At 39.5% G+C, this 21,985-nt stretch overlaps 1 protein-coding gene across 2 annotated transcripts in view; it reads left to right on the top strand.

Moving 5' to 3' along the window:
* The first annotated feature begins 57 nt into the window (after positions 1 to 57).
* Positions 58 to 21,985, top strand: part of HTR2A (5-hydroxytryptamine receptor 2A) — a 77,441-nt gene continuing 55,513 nt past the window's right edge. The window contains exons 1-3 of one of the 2 annotated variants that reach the window (XM_075591150.1): positions 58 to 469; positions 900 to 1,691; positions 5,023 to 5,223. In XM_075591150.1, coding sequence (XP_075447265.1) covers positions 1,241 to 1,691; positions 5,023 to 5,223 — 652 coding nt within the window. In that variant the 5' untranslated portion in view covers positions 58 to 469; positions 900 to 1,240. Of the gene's footprint in view, positions 470 to 858; positions 1,692 to 5,022; positions 5,224 to 21,985 lie in introns of both variants that reach the window. The other variant, XM_075591151.1, reaches the window with a different exon arrangement.

Genomic DNA, 21,985 nt, shown 5'->3' with positions numbered 1-21,985 from the left:
TAGTAGATAAACAACTATTGGGTCTGCTCCTTTATGCTGTTGCTACCTAGCAGTTTATGACATGTTATGTAGTGGGAGGTCTGAAAACTGAACAAGACATTCTGCAAGAAATTACATTCCAGTTGCAATCAGTATGTAATCCCATTGTGAAGACTGCTCTTTCTAGTTAGTGTAATGGTGCCATGTGTGTTTTATTTGAAAGAAAACTGTGGTTTTGGATGCATAGCCTTTCATAACAATGTCTAAAGATAAAGCCAACAAGCTGGACAGATCTGGGAAGGAAAAACAAGATCCACATTACAGGGGCTGGTTTCATTCTGACATGCATTTGCTAAGTCAATGAAATTGTGGCTGGAACAATATTGCATAAGGAGTTATAAAGAAAACGGACCTACTGTAACACTGGCTTACTGTAGTAAAGATGCATCCTGGCATGGAATTCACTTAATGCAATAAGTGTCTTCATTATGTAAGTACTGGTTTTTTTTAATGTTTTTTTTTCTCATGTGTAATGTAGAAAGATGCTGGGTTGTGTTGAGTATTGTGTTGTGTGATAGGGACAGTTTACTCATGTTCTGCTAATAACGTCTCTGTTTTACAGATGTTATTTTTAAACACAGCCGTTCAACAGCATAATCAATAGGGGGAGTCAATTTTAATCTATTTGGGAGAATGTAAAACGATTCAGGCAACCTGGTTATTTGCATACACACATTTGAGACTTAATTAGTCATTATAATGAACATGGTATGTAATTAAGAGATTTACAGTTCTACAAGGGTTGAATATTAGGGTCATGTTTTTTTTTGAAGTACAGTAGCTCACACAACTTAGATTTTTGTTCTGTTCCCTTCGCAGGTCGTTCTAATACTGTTATGTTTTCAACTGTGTTTTGTCAGATTCTAATAGAAGGGCATCATGGGCAAAAAAGAAGAATGGTTTCCATTTGGAATGTGCTTGTCCTTTATGAAACTCCAAATCCATATTATTTAACCTCAGCTGAAGCCTTAGACCTTATCATGGATTGAACACTGTACATCTCTGTTCTGATGCTTGACTTTAAAAGAAACAGAAGAAAAATGTGCTGAACCTCAAATCATTGTTCGTGGCAATGAATGTGTTCTTTTAATTGCTTTGATCTTCCAAAATAAATGGATTGAAAAGCAAAGAGAATCAATGTAAAAACTCAGGGTCATCATCATTTTCGATTTCTCGCCAGTGAAAGAGAAAAAAAAGACCAATGCTGGAAAAAAGTTATTCATTGTTCTTCTTTCAGATTATTTCTCTGCACAACTCAGGTTTAAATATGGATATTTTTGATAAGGAGAAGTTTGTGAATATTACTAAGAGCTCCTTGATCCAACTGAATCATGACAGAAGATTTTACAGAAGTGATGTTGGAGCAGGAGGAGCTAACACATCTGAAATATTTAACTGGACCATGGCTTCGGAAAATCTAACACATCTCACATCAAAGGGAAGTTCATTTTCTTTAGAAAAGAACTGGCCAGCTCTTTTGACAGTTACAGTGATTGTGGTGACCATTGCTGGGAATATACTAGTCATTCTGGCAGTGTCACTAGAGAAAAAGCTACAGAACGCCACCAACTATTTCCTGATGTCCCTTGCCATAGCTGATATGCTTTTGGGCTGCCTTGTTATGCCCGTCTCTATGTTAAACATGCTGTATGGTAAGTATCAACTATCTAAAGTACAATGCACAGCAGTTGTTCAACCTCTCGTTTGCCAACAGGGCCTGCAGTATTTTGCACAGTGATGTCTTGTAGGCACTGCAGGCAACGAATCGGTTAAGAAGTTTTAATTGGGCTGCATTTGGGGATTCCGTGTTAGAGGAAATTGCTACATACTCGTATATTCTGTAAGGCCCATGGAATGTAACGTGAAAGAAATTAACTGCAGTATATCTGTATGAAAAAAACACACAACTATATTTACTTTATCAGAGAAAAAATTAACTAGCAATATATGTGAGCTATATGTTATTCCACTGATTTGTGAGCATAGGTATGGGTTATCCAATATCAACGTAGCATAATAAGTATAGTATGTTTTCAAGCATGGTACAGTGAATACACACACACACACACACACACACACAGACACACACACATTGCTATAGTTTATTACTAGTGTACCCAATATTTGGCATCGTAATCAGACTCTTAACCGTCATTTACAGTACTTAACAGAATACAATTATTATTTCAGTCAAATAAACATAGTATATTTTCTCAGATCAAATGTACATATGAACCTCTTACTTGTAGTTGATCACAGTTCTATTTTTGTATGGTGCGTATACTGTAGATAATTAACATAGAAACGTGTGTGTGGGAAATATTTCTCCTTCACAGTCCCCAGATTGCAACAATCTTCCATAATTAATTATTTTGCAATTACATAACTAGGGGGGAGTTAAAAGCGTAAAATGTTAAAACAGTTTTAAAAAGAATATACACTTGCTTGCATACACCCCCCACTCTTGTGTATTATGATAACCCCATAGACCAGAAAAACTTGTCCCTTGTTGGTATAATTTTGAATGCGTGAAATTAAAAGGTTCCATATCAGTGAGGGATGTGCGAACCTCATTAAAACCCTGTCAGTGCAGAAGCATTTGAGAGAAACATGGGAGGCTTAATATGGCATGTACAGTACTGCACTGGAGATTATAACTTCCAATACAATGTCTTCTGCTCAACTCTGAGAAATTATCTGCATTATCCATTTTATATTTGTAATGACTATCCGATTAGTCAAATTGGAAGCAGCAGTGTTCAACTGCGAAGGACAGTGGGTGGTGTGAAAATAGCAAATGGCATATTAAACTGTGAATTTTAACACATGCATACAATAGGCAAGAATGCTCATGCTAATAGAAGTTTACAATGTGACATTAATATCAATTCAAGACAATATGCATTATAAGCAGACATTTACATTTAATGAAGTCCTTTACATGTAGTGGAAAGAAATTATAGTTTTTCTAGGCATGAGTCACACATACTGTAAGAACATAAGAATAACAATGTTCTAAAGTGATATATATATATATATATATATATATATATATATATATATATATATATATATATCACAATGTAACAGTATTGCACACTAGTCTCCTCAATAATCCTGATGCTTGTCACAGAGCATAACATAAAAATATATAGTTAACAGAACTAGTCCGATGACAGGCAGCAGGTTAGAAAAAAGCAATTATATTTAAGAATAACAGGACACCAAAACCAACGTTTCGGTCCTCAACAGGGAGCTTCCTCAATTGTTTTTTTTCTAACCACTGTCTCTCTGTCATCAGACTAGTTCTAGTAAAACAATTATATATAATGAAAATGAGCACACCATGCCACTTTTTGTCTTAAATCCATGGATTTAGGACAAAAGGTGGCACTGTGTGCTCATTTGCATATAATTTCCCAGAATCCATTGCTGAAGTGGAAGCACTGTATGCTAGGTGATAATGGTGAAAAGCAGGTTGCAGACCTGTCTAAGACATGTAAATGGGCTCACAAGTAATATTTTTATTTGCTACAGTATATGCTATACTGTGGAGGGTTTTCAGTCACCTTTTCACCCACCATAATACATATACATATATAATATATATTTTAAGCATGATTAACATTGAGATAGATAGCAGTTGTACCATTGAGACAAGACAGCAGGTTTAGATGATCTATTGCAGAGATGCAGCACCACTTGCTGGATGTTCTGTATCTCTGTAGCCTTTGGTAACAAAAGATCTGAACATTGAAAAGATAAATCCTTAAAGCTTCTCCAGACTACAGAATAATAATAGTAAAAATAATATTTTTTCACATAATGTTGGCAATATAGACAGCGCTGTATTTATAATTTTTCAGACAGGAACCTTTGTCCCGTAGAGCTTACAATCTAATTTTTTAGTGTTTGGGGCAAAGGGAGATAAACTGATTTGCCCAAGGTCACAATAAGAGCTCACATTGGGACTTAAACCAGGTATACATTTTCTTTTTGTTTTAATGCAGAACAGTTTTTATAGCCAGTTTAGGGCTTTAAGGGGCACAATAATGTCACAATGAACCTCATAAATGGTTTAAGATACACTACAAAAAAAACTTTAAATCACATGTTAAAGAAGTATTTTGAACATGCATCTCTAAACATCAATATATAATGGAAGATTTCGCTGCTCAATGTGTGCGACTTGTATGGGGTGAAGGTTATCAGATTAGAGTAGTTACCAGATACACGTATACCGGTAGATGCATTTATAAATTATGAATATTCAATTCTGTATCTAGGACCTACACTTTGATTGTAATGCTTTTATCAGAAATCTCCCTCAAGTATGAGTTAGTATACAGTAAGGTGCTCTGAGTAATGATCTACAACTACATCAATATAGACACTTGTGGATGCAAGCAGAACAAACTGAACTCCACATCTACCATTATGTGCATTATACACTATGAGACCTTTATACATATCCCAAAAAGTGTTGAACAGTTTCGACTGAATAAAGAAGCATAATCTAATTTGCTTGTCTTGCGCTGGTCTCCATTGTCAGTGCTACTTTGCAACTGACACAGCAGATTGTATTTCTGTATTTATACATTGCTACAGGTTTACTTATCACTATAACACACACAGGTTTTTTTGTATTTTTTTTTTTTTACAAAAAAATTGTTTACTACTCGAACAAGATTTTTTTTCACCATAAACAAGGAATTGACTGCAAATTATTAAATGTATTAACTATTTTAATGAAGTTTTGCATTTTTATAAGTATACTACCTATACCATATCCTTTTGGTTAATAAGGTTCTTGTTACTGCATGTTGGCTAACCATTTCCATTTTTCTTTTTGGCCTGCCTTCAAATGGTATTGTACAGTTCCTTGGAAATTGGAATAACACCTACATGTCAAGATGTAAAAAATAGATTATGACTGTAAAGACCTGAATCCAATGATTTACAATAATTGCTTTTACCTTGCAGATTATGAATGGCCTCTACATAGGAACCTTTGTCTTGTTTGGATTTATTTGGATGTACTCTTCTCGACTGCTTCTATCATGCACCTCTGTGCAATTTCTCTGGATCGGTATATTGCAATACGAAACCCCATCCATCACAGCCGCTTCAACTCAAGAACTAAGGCTTTCGCCAAAATAATTGCTGTGTGGACTATATCTGTTGGTAAGTGCAGTACTACAGTATTTCAGATTGCCAACTCCTAATTATCAAGAAAAAAACTGTGACAAAGTAATAGTTACAGAGTGAACACCAGGGATTTTGTAGTATTCATACAACTGTGTTCTTTTTTATTGAAGTCTTTAATCCCTTAGCTTTATGGCTCTTATGGTATTGTTACCTATCAAACCTGTCAACCTATTAAGTTCAATTTACAGTAGTGGGGCCCTTATCCAATAGTAACCCAGTTCCTATTATTCCTTGCTTCCATTATACCCATTCAAAAGATGATGATAAAAGCTCAGGATAGAAAGCATAGATTGTGTGCTAATCCTGCAACAAAACTGCAGGGTAAGGTTTAAGCAACCAGCTGCCAGAAAAATAAGGAGTTTTTTTTAAAGATCATAGCAAGCTGCCTTGCAATTTCTATTAAACAAAAAAGGCTATGGGGGTCATGCACTAAGCTCCTGTTAAGTCGTTTTTAGAGCGCAAAGTGCTCTTAGAACGTGATGTTGCGCTGAACACGATGCACTAAGCCGCGCAAACAGGCACTTTGCGCTCTAAAACTGACCTTTTTCAGGAAATTTTTCTAAGTCCAACTTTACTCGTTCGTTACCCTGTTTGCGTTAAATTCTGCCCTTAAGCGGGATGCACTAAGCAACGCAACCTTAGCGTACGCGAAAGTTGCGTTCAACAGACCACGTCAGCTCAAGGTAGATGCAAAAAAAGCTGGACTTTGAAAAATTTCTTGCTTTACATTTTGGCATGCGCAACACCCATACAACAGGCCGGCGGGTGTCCCCGGCTGACCCAGCGGTGATCCCCGAGTGAGGCCGGAGGTGCGCGGGTGTCCCCGGCTGACCCCGCGGCCATCCCGGGGTCCCCGCTGGAGTCCCGGGGTACCCGCGGGCCTGCGGTACCAATGTTGTGCCTACAAAAATACTAAACATTATTTCTAACTAAATACACCCCCCTAACACATACAGTACAATAATGTGCAAAATAACTATTATCCAGATATGGATAATAGATTATTTGCCCATTATTAAACACTGCATTAGCATACCTAAATAAAAACTGTAGCCAGCTAATCCAATGAACACAAGCAGTAACAAGATCAACAATGAATTAATTAAACCATTAACCAATGAAACCAATTAATTCCTAAACCAACTCAAAATGAATAGTAACACTAACCAATCAAACCAATGAATTACTACAACATTAATGAATGTAAACATTAAAAGACAAAGAAATACATTCAAACAATATCTGAAATAACCATAAAACGCATTAGCTAACATAATACAACATTAACTATAAACGAACACCAATCGCAAACATTTTATTACATTAAGCGGGAAAAAAACAAACTATCACATCCACATAAGAAATTGAAATTAAAAAAACCAACAGCAATACCAAGCCACAAATGCCCCCCAAATATTGTCATAATAATGTATTAATATGTACCCTAAAGTGGTACAAATTAATATATTATCAGTCAATGTGCCTCCCCCAAAAATTCAAAAAACACATCCAATGAAGAAACATGTAAAAAGAGACATTTACAAACATTCAATATATTACTGACCAATAGCTGCGGGGGCCCTCCGATTCCCGGGGTAACAGGAAGCTCACGTACCTTGAAGGCCTCCAACAGCATCCGATGCCATCCGCCATGAAGATCCGGATCAGGTACCCAAATCTTCTTTTTTCTTTCTTTAATCACCTTCTTCTATCTTCATCTGTCACCATTTCTTGATCTTTATCTTCTATATTCATCTGTCAATCCAAAAAACCCCATGGTAAATCCCAACCGATGTTGTCTCGTCGTCTTCTTGGGCTCAAATGAGGCGTTGCGGCCTTAAATAGGGCTTGTGACGTCACATTTAGCCTCAAAATTGTTAACAGCCACCTGATTGGCTGTTCAAACCATGTTCCGACTTTAATTTTTTTTTTTACATGACATCACTTAAGGGGAATGATGCCAGCCAATCAGAATGGCTGTGCTTCATTTGCCTTTAAGATGACTTCACTAAATCCAAGATGGCCGGCGTCACATGGTATTTCAGCCAATCAGAGTGTGGAATTGGTTCCCATGATCTGATTGGCTGAAATACCATGTGACGCCGGCTTCGTCACATCATCTTAAAGGCAAATGAAGCACAGCCATTCTGATTGGCTGACATCATTCCCTTTAAGTGACGTCATGTAAAAAAAAAAAAATTAAAGTCGGAACATGGTTTGAACAGCCAATCAGGTGGCTGTTAACATTTTGAGGCTAAATGTGACGTCACAAGCCCTATTTAAGGCCATGAGGTCTCATTTGAGCCCAAGAAGACGACGAGGCAACATCGGTTGGGATTTACCATGGGGTTTTTTGGATTGACAGATGAAGATAGAAGATAAAGAAGATCAAGAAATGGTGACAGATGAAGATAGAAGAAGGTGATTAAAGAAAGAAAAAGAAGAAATTGGGTACCTGATCCGGATCTTCATGGCGGATGGCATTGGATGCTGTTGGAGGCCTTCAAGGTACGTGAGCTTCCTGTTAACCCGGGAGTCGGAGGGCTACCGCTTCTAATGGTAAGTAATATATTGAATGTTTGTAAATGTTTCTTTTTACAGGTTTCTTCATTGGATGTGTTTTTTGATTTTTTTGGGGAAGGCACATTGACTGATAATATATTAATCAGGGTACAGATTAATACATTATTATGACAATATTTGGGGGGCATTTGTGGCTTGGTATTGCTGTTGGTTTTTTTAATTTCAATTTCTTATGTGGATGTGGTTGTATGTTTTTTCCCGCTTAATGTAATAAAATGTTTGCGATTGGTGTTCGTTTGTAGTTAATGTTGTATTACGTTACTTAATGCGTTTTATGGTTATTTCAGATATTGTTTGAATGTATTTCTTTGTCTTTTAATGTTTACATTCATTAATGTTGTAGTAATTCATTGGTTTGATTGGTTAGTGTTACTATTAATTTTGAGTTGGTTTAGGAATTAATTGGTTTCATTGGTTAATGGTTTAATTAATTCATTGTTGATGTTGTTACTGCTTGTATGCATTGGATTAGCTGGCTACTGTTTTTATTTACTTTATATAGGTATGCTAATGCAGTGTTTAATAATGGGCAAATAATCTATTATCCATATCTGGATAATAGTAATTTGCCCATTATTGTACTGTATGTGTTAGGGCGGAGGGGGGGAGGGGTTGTGTATTGATGTTTGTTAATTCTTTTTTTAATATAAATGTGTTTCATAGTGTAGATGTGCAGGGGGTCTCCGGAGCTGAACAGCATTGATTTCAGGTCCGAGGACCCCCTACTTCAGGAGATACAGGCCCCATTATGGGGTGCCGGTATCCCCTGCCCTTTCAAGCATCCACGTCACGTGACCGGGACATTGAAATTCTGCAGGAGATACCGGCACCCCATAACGAGGCCTGTATCTCCTGAAGTAGGGGGTCCTCGGACCTGAAACCAATGCTGTTCAGCTCCGGAGACCCCCTGCTCATGTACACTATTATTAAAATGATTTTAATTAGTGTACGATCGCCTGTAACAGCCTTGCATGGAGATGGCAAATCTCCATGCAAATGTTACATGCGGCTTTTTTTTTCTATCAGCTAGCGTACGTGAAGTTTAAGAACGCTAGCAGGGGGGGGGAAAGCAACACGTACGCTGTGGGTGTTTTGAGCACGTACGTTAAAAAATGGGCTGAAGGCCTTAGTGAATCGCGTATCCGGCCTCACTTTTTAACGGACGTGCTTTTTTTGAACATCAGAACGCAAACCCATTGAGCTTAGTGCATAGCCCCTATGTTCATTAAGAGAAGGATTCCACCTGCTGGACAGAAAAGTATTAGTGCCAGACTAGATAACGGTAGAGTTGTATCCATAAGCTCTTTTCTTGTGCACAAGATTTTGCAGAGTTACATTAAGACACTTAACAGCTATTTATCAAGCTGTCCATACGTGTGACACAGCTCATACAGTATAAATGTACTTCTTGTCTGCTTCTACCAATGCCAAACGTCTTTCTAACATTTCCGATAAACTCCTAAATGCAGAGATGAACACCTTGTGGATTCAACAAAGGCTTGTTATATAGCGTGTGCGGCAATGCGCGCGCGCGTGCCAGTGCGAACGCGCGTGCACGAGCCCCATGCTTTTTGTGTGTATGCTGTGAGCTGAGAAGGCACTGTGTGTTTATGTGTGTATGTATGTATGTGTATGTATATGTGTATGTATATGTGTATGTATGTGTAATTTATTATTTATTTAAAAAAAACACATTGGTAAAAATAAAATATGTATTAACATTGTGCAGACACACATACATACACACATACACATACACACACACACACATATATATATATATATATATATATATATATATATATATATATATATATATATATAAATATATACAACAAACACAAAAATTAATACCGCATCAACAACCAATGAATAAATGCATTATCTAAACCTATCTTTACCAGAAAAATAACTGAAAAGAAATTACAGAAAAATTAACTGCTAGGCGGTGCTAGAGGCATAAAGTAAATATGAAAACACAGAAAAAGAAACCTCTAAAGAGCACTCAGACAATTTATGCAAAGTAATAATAGTAATTTATTAAATCAAAATATGATGAAAAACAAAAAAACAGCTGACTGAAAACCTGCCTGACTAAGCAACAATAAATTGAAATTGGACAAACCCAAGGAGAACTAAATTACCATATAGGAACAAAACATAATATGATCAATACCTAAGATGATATGACCACCATGGGGACAAAGTACCCATAGTGATCTGCAACCGGCCGGTCGTATTGAATGGATACTGAACAAAAAATTAATAAAGGAAAATAAATAATAAACCTTTAAAGAAAATAAATAAACAAAATATGGTAAAAAATAACAGGCATGCTATACCAGTGTGCGGGGCACTAAATAAGGAAGACCTGTAGGCATGAGACTATACATATAGTACATGGCATCAAAAACATTATTTGAAAGGTACTTCAGTGACCCAAACACAGATGTCAGAGGGAAACTTATAAAGGAGAGAGACCCATAAAATTAAAAGCAGTGTTATAACTGCAGATAGATAGATTTATAGGAAGATACTCAGCTCCTGTGAGATTGTAGTAACACTGCAGTCTCTGGTAAACAAAGCCACGATCAAAGGATTACTTCCAAGGGTAAGCAAAGTAAGGATAAAGTCCAAATAGAGTGCTAGCAGGCAGGGCCAGCAGCATGAAAGTCCCAGTCCCTGGTGGGACTTTGCTTACCCTTGGAAGTAATCCTTTGATCGTGGCTTTGTTTACCAGAGACTGCAGTGTTACTACAATCTCACAGGAGCTGAGTATCTTCCTATAAATCTATCTATCTGCAGTTATAACACTGCTTTTAATTTTATGGGTCTCTCTCCTTTATATGTTTCCCTCTGACATCTGTGTTTGGGTCACTGAAGTACCTTTCAAATAATGTTTTTGATGCCATGTACTATATGTATAGTCTCATGCCTACAGGTCTTCCTTATTTAGTGCCCCGCACACTGGTATAGCATGCCTGTTATTTTTTACCATATTTTGTTTATTTATTTTCTTTAAAGGTTTATTATTTATTTTCCTTTATTAATTTTTTGTTCAGTATCCATTCAATACGACCGGCCGGTTGCAGATCACTATGGGTACTTTGTCCCCATGGTGGTCATATCATCTTAGGTATTGATCATATTATGTTTTGTTCCTATATGGTAATTTAGTTCTCCTTGGGTTTGTCCAATTTCAATTTATTGTTGCTTAGTCAGGCAGGTTTTCAGTCAGCTGTTTTTTTGTTTTTCATCATATTTTGATTTAATAAATTACTATTATTACTTTGCATAAATTGTCTGAGTGCTCTTTAGAGGTTTCTTTTTCTGTGTTTTCATATATATATATACACACACACACATATACATACATTTCAGCACCGGTAGCGGAGCAAAATCATTCTATTCCCCGTCTTCCCTGCTGTAGGCCGGATGCACGGTCACTGCTGTACGTGCGCGGTCCTTGGATAGAAGGGCTGACTAACCTCAGCCAATTATAAGTGCCGCACGCGCGCACGACGTAGCGCATGCGGCCACTATATAACAGCCCTAATGCATACTGTAGAAACAGGGAAAAAAAACTTCACTGGAAATAAGTTGAGGCAAAGCTTTCACATTGAGGTATCTCACAACATGATACTCCTAGCATCAAGATAACAATAAAAGTCATTGCTTCATTTATAATCCTGAGAGGTAAATCAGAGCAAACTTTCATACAGTTCAATATGCTTTGAGTAGAGATGGGCAAATTTATTGCCAGAATTCGAGTCCACCACAGATTGGCCAGTTCCTTTCAATTGTGGATTTCGGTGGTTCAGTCTCAAAAAGGCAGATTTGGTTGGGGGGGTTTTTGTTCACTAAAAACCCACCCAATAGGTTTCAGGTCTCTGTGTGTCTCTGTGTGTCTCTGTGTGTCTCTGTGTGTCTCTGTGTCTCGCAGCAGGGCTCAAACATAGATTACTTCAATAAACCCTGTTTGCTGTTTCACAAGACCACAATTTGAGTGCTGTTCATACGTTTAGTCTCCAGTTGTTACTCCTTTACAGTGGAAGGATGTACATCCGTTGCAATACATACTTGGATTTGTGAGTGCTCCTAATTTTTTTAATTGTCCTAAGTGGTTTAACAGACGAAGATAGTTGGAATGGGCACATCACATTTTCAATCACAATGTTCTTATTTGGCCATGATACAATGGCCATATATATATACTCATATGATTAAAAATCTGAAGTGCCCATTGCTTCTATCTGCTTTTATTCATAATGCCCCCCCCCATGCATTTTGTGTTCAGTCCTATTTTTCAATTGTACAGGCTAATTGCTGCATCCACTGTTTTCATCACAGTGTAAGGTATATACTGTAACTTGTAAGTATTTTTAAGGCTTAAGTTGCACATCAGCCTGAAGGTGCATGATTATGATTAGCACATCTGTAACTGACAGAGATAGGGGCCTATGTACTGAGTATCAAACACTGCCTTTTTGGTGCAAAATGAGTGCACAGAAATCCCATTTTAAATTGCACTTGCACACATCTATGTCAGTGGTTTTCAACCTTTTTTTTGGTCAAGGAAACCTAAGTGAAATTCCGAGGAATCCCCAACCATCTCCAATAGCAACTCTGTGATCAGATGCATTGTACATTCTTCTGCATTTGATACGATTTTCAAATGACCAGAAAATTGCAGTGAACCCTTTATGGATGTCCAGGGAACCCAAGGATTCCTAGGAACCCCGGTTGAAAAACATTGATCTATGTACTAACCGGAAACATTTTTATTCGTTTTCTCATTGCTGTTGAGCACAGAAAAGGATTGCGGCAGGCGTACAAATGTTAATGTTATTCACTAAAAAATACTGTTTCAGTGTGCCAGAAACATGGTAGAACGTGTTAAGTTCAACTTTGTCAAGTTCAACTTTGGTGTAAACCCCAATAAGAATGTTAGTTTTATCACAGAATGAAATTGCTATGTATCCCCCAAAAATTAATGACGCAGCACGGATGTTTCATTATATAGGCTAACAAAACATATTATATTCCCAGTATGGCTATTATAAATTATATGACACTATTATTATATATTTACGGAGACTAGTTCTAAATAAAAAAAAATACACATAATACAGTTTTCATTTGAGTTGTATCAATCGGGTATTCAACATTATACGCAATACATAATTTGTTGTGTGAAATTAATTTTGATGCATCATGTGTATGAAGCCTTCATATATATGATGCACATTTTATAAAGGTTTGTACTACTTTTTAGCACTAAAATGTTGACGCGCAAAAACAATTCCAATATGATACAGTAAGTCCAATTGTGGCTATTACAGGAGGTTACCATTTAGGGGCCTATTCATTCAGGTAACTTCGATAAGATCACTGCCATATCGATCAGTTTGGCATGTTGTTACCTCATGGTATGAAACTTGTGTAAAAACGGTATTCAGTAAGATTTATCGCTTGGTAGATACCTTTTGGTACATAAATGCCATACCGCTCCACTTAGCAGTTACTCTTTCAGAGATCTTACTATGCCATATTTCTGCAGTCAGTAAGAGCTGTGCAGAGAGCTGCATCTCCTTGCACAGCTCTTACAGACGATCGTATTGTTTTATTTTAATTTAAATTACATAGTATTGAAGCAGCGGGTCTCCAGAGCTTAACCACATTAATTTCAGGTACAGGGACCCCCTGCTTCCTGAGTTACAGGCCTCTGTATGGGGTGCCGGTATCTCTGGCAAGTTTAAATTTCCCGGTCACATGACGCGGGAGAATTAAACTTGCCAGGGATACCTGCACCCCATACTGGGGCCTGTACCTCAGGAAGCAGGGTGTCCCCAGACCTAAAAGGAATGCGGTTCCGGTCTGGTTGTCATTTAAATGAAAATAAAACCAGGGTGACTACCTTAGCAGCTAAATGCCAAGTTTAATTGCCACTACCTGGTTTGTTTGTGGGAGAAGGGGTGGGTGAAGATTATAGTTGCCCCAGGGTGGGTGGTTAGGCCTCCCGGGAGGGATTAACCCCTCCATTACCATAGCAGTTACAACCGCAAAGGTAATGAAGGGGGTTAACCCCCACCACAAGGCCTAACCACCCACTCTGGGGCAACTACCACCATCATCCACCCCCTCTACCCCCACTGCCACACAGGAATGGGCAAAGGTGCTATTAGCCAAATATGTCTGGTAGCGCTTTTGCCCAGTCAATTAAACAATACAGTAACTTTACTATAAAATATAATAAAATACATTACGATAAAAAAAAATACACTATCCATTTAATTCAGTGATTGTCACTGTGGTCATCTATGCCCTCAACAGAGCATACATATTCATATTGGCAACCAATGGCCACCCCAGTACGCCCCTCTTCTACCCCCAACACCCCCTCTCCCCACAACACATCCAGTGATGGGCAAAAAAGCCCTATTATCCATATTTGGATAATAGTGCATTTGCCGTTAAAAATAAAACATTAGCCAGCCAACATATAGTAAATACTAGTATGTACCCTGCCAGTATTAAGGTCATCCTCGTCCTCCTCTTCCATGGCACCAACAGCATAATAAATAAAAATAGATACTGGCCTGTAAACCCTTAATCACCTTAGCAGTTATTAACCGCTATGGTAATTAAGGGGTTAAACATAGCCCACTGCTACCCACCCAGGAGGTCTAACCACCCTCCCTGTGGCAACTACCGAATCCCTCAAACCTCCTTCCCCCTTCACCACACATACAAATGGGCAAAAACACTAGTAGCCAAATATGGCTTATAGCACTTTTTGCAAATAATGATAATATGTTGCACACCAATAAATTGAAAAAACAATACATACGTTACCGGTGCTCCTGACTCAAGGAATACCTGTCAAAGTAATCCAGAATCAGTGGAAAAAAGGTGATTCAGTGCCCTGACTCAATAGGACTTTTGCCCATTTGTTTTGAAATAAATAAAAAATTACAAATTAAATAAAAATGGCATTTCAATACATTAAAATAAATAGTAGTCAGTAAACCCATTGATTCTCACTTTGATTATCTATGCCCTCAAAGGGTGCACAAAGAGCCACATTGGCAACCTAAAAAAAAAATACATTACAATAAAATAAAAACAAACATTTGCCAAAAAATGCATTGATAGTCACTGTGGTTATCTATACCATCAACAGGCACAGATAACCACATTGGCAATTAATGGGCAACATAAAAAAATGTAATTAAATTAAATTCAATCAATGTGTATCTTACCCTTGCCAGGATGAAGCCCTGTTGTTGGCTATTGGCACTTTTGCACACTACTATGTGTGGTGCTGATGGTATAGGGGATTGGGTGAGGAGGGTAGTTGCCCCAGGGTGGGTGTTTAGACCTCGCCAAATGGGTTAACCCCTTCTTTACCTTAGCAGTTGTAACTGCTAAGGTCAGGGAGGGGTTAATCCCTCCCGGAGGCCTAAACCCCCTCCTGGGGCAACTATGAAGGTGGTATATGGCCTGGGGTGGGTGGCGAGGCCTCCCAAGTGGATAGCAGGAGGGGTTAACATGTCATTACCTTAGCGATAGTAACCGCTACGGTAATGGAGTTAGCCCGTTCCACAACCCACACAGAGGCCTAACCACCCACCCTTGGGCACCTACAACCTTCACTCCCTCTACCCCAACAAACCGGTCATTAAAAGCTGTTTCCATGTGATTTTGCCAAGTTATCAAAGCTTTCTGAATAGTTAAACATGTAAAATCGCTTGGAAAGCTACCTAAATAGGCCCCTTAGGGTCTATGTGCACATACATCATCAATATAGAAGCAACACACAGCATAGAGGTGATATTTGAACCTAAGAGATGTGACAAGGTCACTAGAGAGAGTGTGTAAAGAGAAGAGGTCCCAGGACAGAAGCCTAGGGTACACCACCAAAGAGATTGACAGAGAGATAAACAGAGAAGGAGGAGGAGGAGAAGGTGTTAGTAAATGCGATAATGAAAGTATGATGGGAAAGATAAGAGGAAATCCAGGGTACAGCTCTGTTACGGATACCAAGAGTATGGAGAATGTGAAGGAGAAGAGGCTGGTCCACAGTATCAAAGGCTGCAGAGAGGTCAAGTAGTTTGAGATGAGTGTAATGGCCTTTGTCTTTGGTAGCAGGGAAATTATTAGTTATTTTGGTGAGGGCTGTTTCAGTGGAATTAGCAGTGCAGAAACTAGATTGTAGAGTATCTAGGAAAGCATAGGTCGGGAGAAAATGTGAGAGAATACAAGGCATTCAAGGACTTTAGAGGCAAAAGGCAGGAGGGAGACAGGGTAATAATTAGAGAGACAAGCGTGTTGTTTTTGAGTAAGGCTATTACTGTTGTATACTTGAAGGAGGAGGGAATGGCAGCAGAGTAGAGGGAGGAATTGAAAATATGTGTGAGTGTAGGGATTAGAGTAGGAGCAAGAGGTTTGACAAGATGCAGGGAATGGGGTCAAGAGAGCAAGTGGTAGAGGGGGAGGAGGAGATCAACAGTGACACATACTCCTCTGTGACAGAGGAAAAAGAGCTGCAGCCCCTTTTTGTTACCGGGGGAGGGTCCCAGGTCATAGTCCCGGTGTGGGCAGTACTGAGTCCTTTGGCACACACCCCTGTCACACTAAGGAGCTTTTTACTGCAGCAGGGTATCCATTTAACCCTAACAATGCCTGTGCTGGTACCAAGACTTATGTGTTAGGCAGGAAAATTAGTAGCCCAGGAAATACCTGGCTACAATATGATTCAGAGAGAGAATCCAGGCACATCGGGGCATTAGTGATGAATCCTGATCACATATTTATTGACATTAACCCTTCATGGCAATAAGTATGTGATTAAAATGTCATCACTAATTCCCTGGTGTACATATTTATTTCTCTTTTTCTAAAATGACATACAATATCATAAGATTGTCTTTCTGTGTTATGTGTTTCACATACACATAAGCTACATGTGGAAGTTAATGCTTCTTATGCCATACTGTAAATTCTCCCATGATTCCCCATCATCTGTAATGCATGGATGCAACAAATGCTGCGGTATATTACATGTCAATTACATAAGCAACAACACACCACTACATTAACTAACAAAGCTATTCAGACAATAATACCTATTTGCTGTGCCTAAGAAATAGACATGTTGGTGGTTCCAAGCACAGTGAAAGGGACATATTAGAAGTTAGTTTTACCCTCTTGAATGCACTCTCAATTATGAAAAGGCATTAGTCGAAAGCAAGTAGATGTAAACTCTCGTTTCAATTGAGCCTGTGGGGTTTCAGTAAATGATGGATTAGAAGCATGGGGCTCCTGCTATCTTGATGAGGCTTAGCAGTGGGCAAGGAAGAGGAGTATGCATCAAGGGAGGTTTCTTCTCTGGCATGTTGCTTACTCTCTTCATTAAGAGAAAACTGAACATTGCTAAATATATTATTAGTATTTTTATTATCTTTTATTTATAACGCAGGAAAAATATTCCACAACGCAGTAAAATGGGGGAACAGAATTATATCAATTACTGCACATAAACAGAATGACATACAAAAATAAGGACAAAGAAACACAAACAGATACAATAGGTAACGAGGACCCTGATTGTGCGAGCTTTCAATCTAGTGCAAATAAATACCAATAAAAGTGGCTTCTCGTGGAACTGCCTCAGGATGGAGTTTGGACCAGCGAAATACTGTAGCTGGCCCCATTACAGTTTGGGGTGTGGATGTTAGGGGGTGTTAGCTAGTATTGAGTTAGGACCAGCCACACAGCTGGCTCCAATAGGTTTAGGGAAGGAAGGGTATGTTAGGGGGATGCGAGATATGCTTCCTTTAAAATAGGAGTTTTCAAGGAGCTTTTAAAAGTTTATATTCTGTAAAATATATATATTTTTTTATTGGTTTGAGATACCATTGTGTCAATACAAATAGATACTAAAGTCATACAGTATACCAGGAGCGTGCAAACTTTCCTCAGTGCACATCCCTGCCTGCTCCCGACTGCGGTTCGCGCACCCTCGCATCTGCTTGGCCCGGCGTCAAATGACGCGTGGGGTCACGTGACGTCACAATGCCATGGTAACGTGATGTCAAGTGACCCCGCGGCACCATTTGACGCTGGGTTACCATGACGATGCGTCGCTGGAAGGGAAGGTAAAGTGTGTTACTGAAGCCTCGCGCGGTCCCCTGCCATTCAATTTAAATGCATTGGCGGAGAGCTCTGTAACAGCCACGTCCCACCCCGAAAATCTAGAGCCCCTCCTGGGGGGCGTACCCCCCCAGTATGCGCATGCCTGCAGTATACCATAAGTAGTTGATGCAGTTTACCTAGGGCCAGTGATAAAAGCCTATTTACTAAGTGATGCTCTTATCAGAAGACACCTTCAAGTGGCAGAAAACACCTTAAAGATCATTCAAATGAATGGGCTGTAAGGTGCCTTCCTTGCGCCAGAAGGTGTCTATTAACCGCATGGCTGTGTAGATCTTGCCCTTAGCGTCAGAACATATATTATATCTAGGATTTTTTGTTAGGAGCATTCACATTTTTGCTACTGATATAGTACAGCAATAGCTTCATCAATCCTTAGAAATCACATATTTGAGTTATTCAGCTGCCAAAACTGGAGTCTACAAATACAGGGAGAGGTTAAATTCAGCAGAGTGTATGTATCAAGCTCCACCATGTGTGCTCTGCTCTCAAACTGTGAATGTGCTACATAAAATGTGTCTCTTGGATGTAATGTATTGTGTTGTTTTGAATACATTTTTACTGCAGTATTGCCATCTGCGTTAGCTACCGATCCATGGAGTGGTTATCGAGTAAAATTAACCATGTGCCATCAGATCGCCAGTTACATGTCTCAATTTTCCTTTGTTCAATATCCATTTTAATTTACATTAGTATTCAAATATGTTATATAAACATGTAAAAATGACCAAAAATTGTTGTATTTGATGCCGTACCAGAACGTGGAACTGTATTGTGTGACGCGCATGACAGTGCAGTTTTATTGATTACTTTTTTACAGGACTATAGTATAACATTTGGAGATGAGTAACAGGGGGCTGACAGCTAGACCCGCTGTCTCGGGCCCAGTGAGTGCAGAGAACTTGCCACCATGGGCCCAGTGGTGCCAGACCCTTCTTGTTCTGTCCGCCATGAGGTTCAGCAGGTGCCAGCACTGCACAGCCCTCGTAGGCCTTCATCAGTGCGGTGTCCCACAGATCACAGCCCATTGCTGCCCCTCTCCGGGTTAGCAACTCACCACAACCAAGCTTGACCTGCCCCCCCCCCCCCTCCCACTCAACAACATTTCATATTTCAAGTCTTGCTACAGTTGTAGATGAGCGATTACAACTTGTGTTCTTATGTCTACTTTTTCTACACCCTTAAATAGGTTTTGCAAGGTGTGAAAGAGAAAGGCCCTGAATATTACGTCTGGGTAACAGGAAGCAGTGCAATACTCAGGAGATGATTTTTACATTGCCAATACTAATGTGAGATATCTGTGTCTGAACTATTTTCCTTTACCAAAATGTCTGCTGCAGGAAATGTTGCAGTATATTAAATAATCAGAATGCAACTTTCCAACAATATTGATTTCTTGAATTCTTCCTGCAAATCTTCTAACCAAACAGTGCACACATTTCTATTATTTAGAACAGAGGTCCAAGCTTGATGGTACTAGGGCAGCGGTGCGCAAACTGGTGGGCGCGAGACTGCGTGTAGGGGGGCACACGGTTTACAGAGGCCCTGCGCACTTCCCGAAGGCACTACATAAAATACTTAAATTACACTACAGGCACTACAGAAATTAAATAAGTGCCAGGGGAGCTGCAGGGCTTCTGTAAACCTTTACTTACCTTGGCTCCACATGCGTCGCCATGGCAACGCGGCGTCAAATGACGCCGGAGCTCAGGTAAGTGGGGGGGAGGGGGGCGCGGGGGGGAGGTGACCGCCGGCAGGGAGGCACAGGGAAAAAAGTTTGCATCGCCTGCACTAGGGTGCATGGAGTAGCATGACTTTCTTATTTGCAAACCAGGAAAAGCACTATTTTTGAATTCACTTACTTGGAATTACTAAAGAAAAAGAGTACTAATTTTGCAAAAACGCTGCGTCTTTCTGTGTTTGGATCATTATCATGTGTAAACCTTTATAAAATAAGGTCCAAAGAGGCACTTCAACTATGCATGAAGAATAATACTTTTGAGCCCAAAAATTAAGCAAAACCAGTGCAAAAGATTTATACCGGTGGAAAAATTCCTATTGCTATCAATAGGATTCCTTTTCTGTTCCCCATATATGTTTTATGAATTACAGCTTATGGATGAGTGTGAATAATGTTGTGAGCAAAGAGCATTTAAATGTTAGTGTGTACATTGCATTCACAGGCAGGGAGCATCTCGACTTCTGAATGCAGAACTCAGACACTTGTTTTTGCACGAATCTGTCTATGCTTGTTATATATAAGTGCCACTTTGAAGATTAAGGGGCCTCTTCTAGTAGCTACGAAGTGTGACAATCCGATTCTAAAGTGCCATTTAGAAGTGGATTGGCGCATGCTTTTTATTCTTCTCGCATGTCCAATCCATGTACACAAGGCTATTTAGAAGTGGTTTCACTCTGACTCTCCTGATCTGAATGGTTTCTCAAAAAAGCCTCTAACTTGCATATTTTGTTTACCACTACTTTCTAGTAGCTCCGCTATGCAAACTGCTTTTAAAAAGTTAAAAAAATTTCACGCCACCTCAAGGGTGTCAAGATAACCTCACAAGATGTAGTTTTGCATCCTTTCAAGTCAGAGAAGCAATTTATTGACTGCAGACTATGAACTGTCTGACTACTGTACGTGTTATTAAGTATTCTATATTAATTTTCGCCATTTTACACAAAAGATTAACTCATGGTGTACATTATACAAATAGTTTTGTCCCCTATACAACTATTAATACACCACAAAACCGTACATAGAAACTAGCATCCCCACTAATATTACTAAGAAATTAAATACCAATAGCAATTCATATTATATGGTGCGGATTGTCCTGTCGGGCGATCGGGATTGCCCCTTTGAGCTGGTGCTGGGGAGCCAGCAGCAGTGTCTGGATAGTCCCCAGCTCTCCAGGCAGCAGCGTGGCGGTCACTGTCTGCAATACTCTCCCTCCTGTCGGTTCCGGGATCCAACCTCCGGCCAACCGGAGAAGGGAGCTGGAGGAGGGAGCTGCAGATTCCGCGGACGGGCGCAGGATCACTCCTCACCCCATGGTAACATTGTTGGTGTGATGTAGGGGAGGGGGAGGGGAGGGTGTATGCATGTATGTATTGTGACAAACGCCCCTCTTTTGTAGCGCTAACGTCTGTCTGGGCTCTTCACGACACAGTCTTCTAGGGTTAATTAGAGAAATAACAGGATAATACAAAGCATTACATTGCTTGACTCAGGCTTCTGCCTGCTTTCTTTTCATCCCACTAAGGGTACTAACAGGTATAGGCAGGAGGCACTCAGTCATTAACCTTCAGCGGTTTACTCATCAGTGATATAATATTTCACACACTGTCACTTTAAGAAACCAAATAAATCATATAAATAAAACCTGTCCCTTTCAGGGATCTAACTACACAGCAGAATAAGCCTCTCTAACTGTTGCTGGGCCAACTAACCTGGTTCCCCAGTTTAAACCCTCTCATTTAGGGTCACAATACAGATACAATACAATACAGATACAGCATAATAATATCCACAGTTTTTAGACACAGCTTAACTGATAGATGGGGACAGCGTCCCCAGAGTCCAGGAAATGCTTCATGAAGGGGGCGTCCTCCCCAAACTGGATACAGGGGAGCAGCGTGCCCCAGCATCCAGGCTCTAGAAGAGAGACTGAAAAAGTAACCCTCTCTGCTCTAAATACCTGTTCTAGGCCGTGCGTATAGTGCCCACAATGGGCAACGGCGACATCGCCCAAAAACAAATGCATTGCCGCCGCCGCGTGCGCTTATAGTAAGTGCGACGGCGACAGTGCGATGGAGCGTATTTTAGAAGCTGGCAATGTTTGATTTTTGAAGGGCTGTCGCCTCATGTGACAGCCCCAGAACCAATCAAATGCCAGTAAGACCGCGACGCTGCCGCAAAGCGAAATATAACTTTCGC

The sequence above is a fragment of the Ascaphus truei genome, chromosome 3 (assembly GCF_040206685.1).
Source record: "Ascaphus truei isolate aAscTru1 chromosome 3, aAscTru1.hap1, whole genome shotgun sequence".
Lineage (NCBI taxonomy): Eukaryota > Metazoa > Chordata > Amphibia > Anura > Ascaphidae > Ascaphus > Ascaphus truei.
The sequence above is the reverse complement of the archived record's forward strand: the minus strand, read 5'-3'. Positions and strand labels throughout refer to the sequence as shown.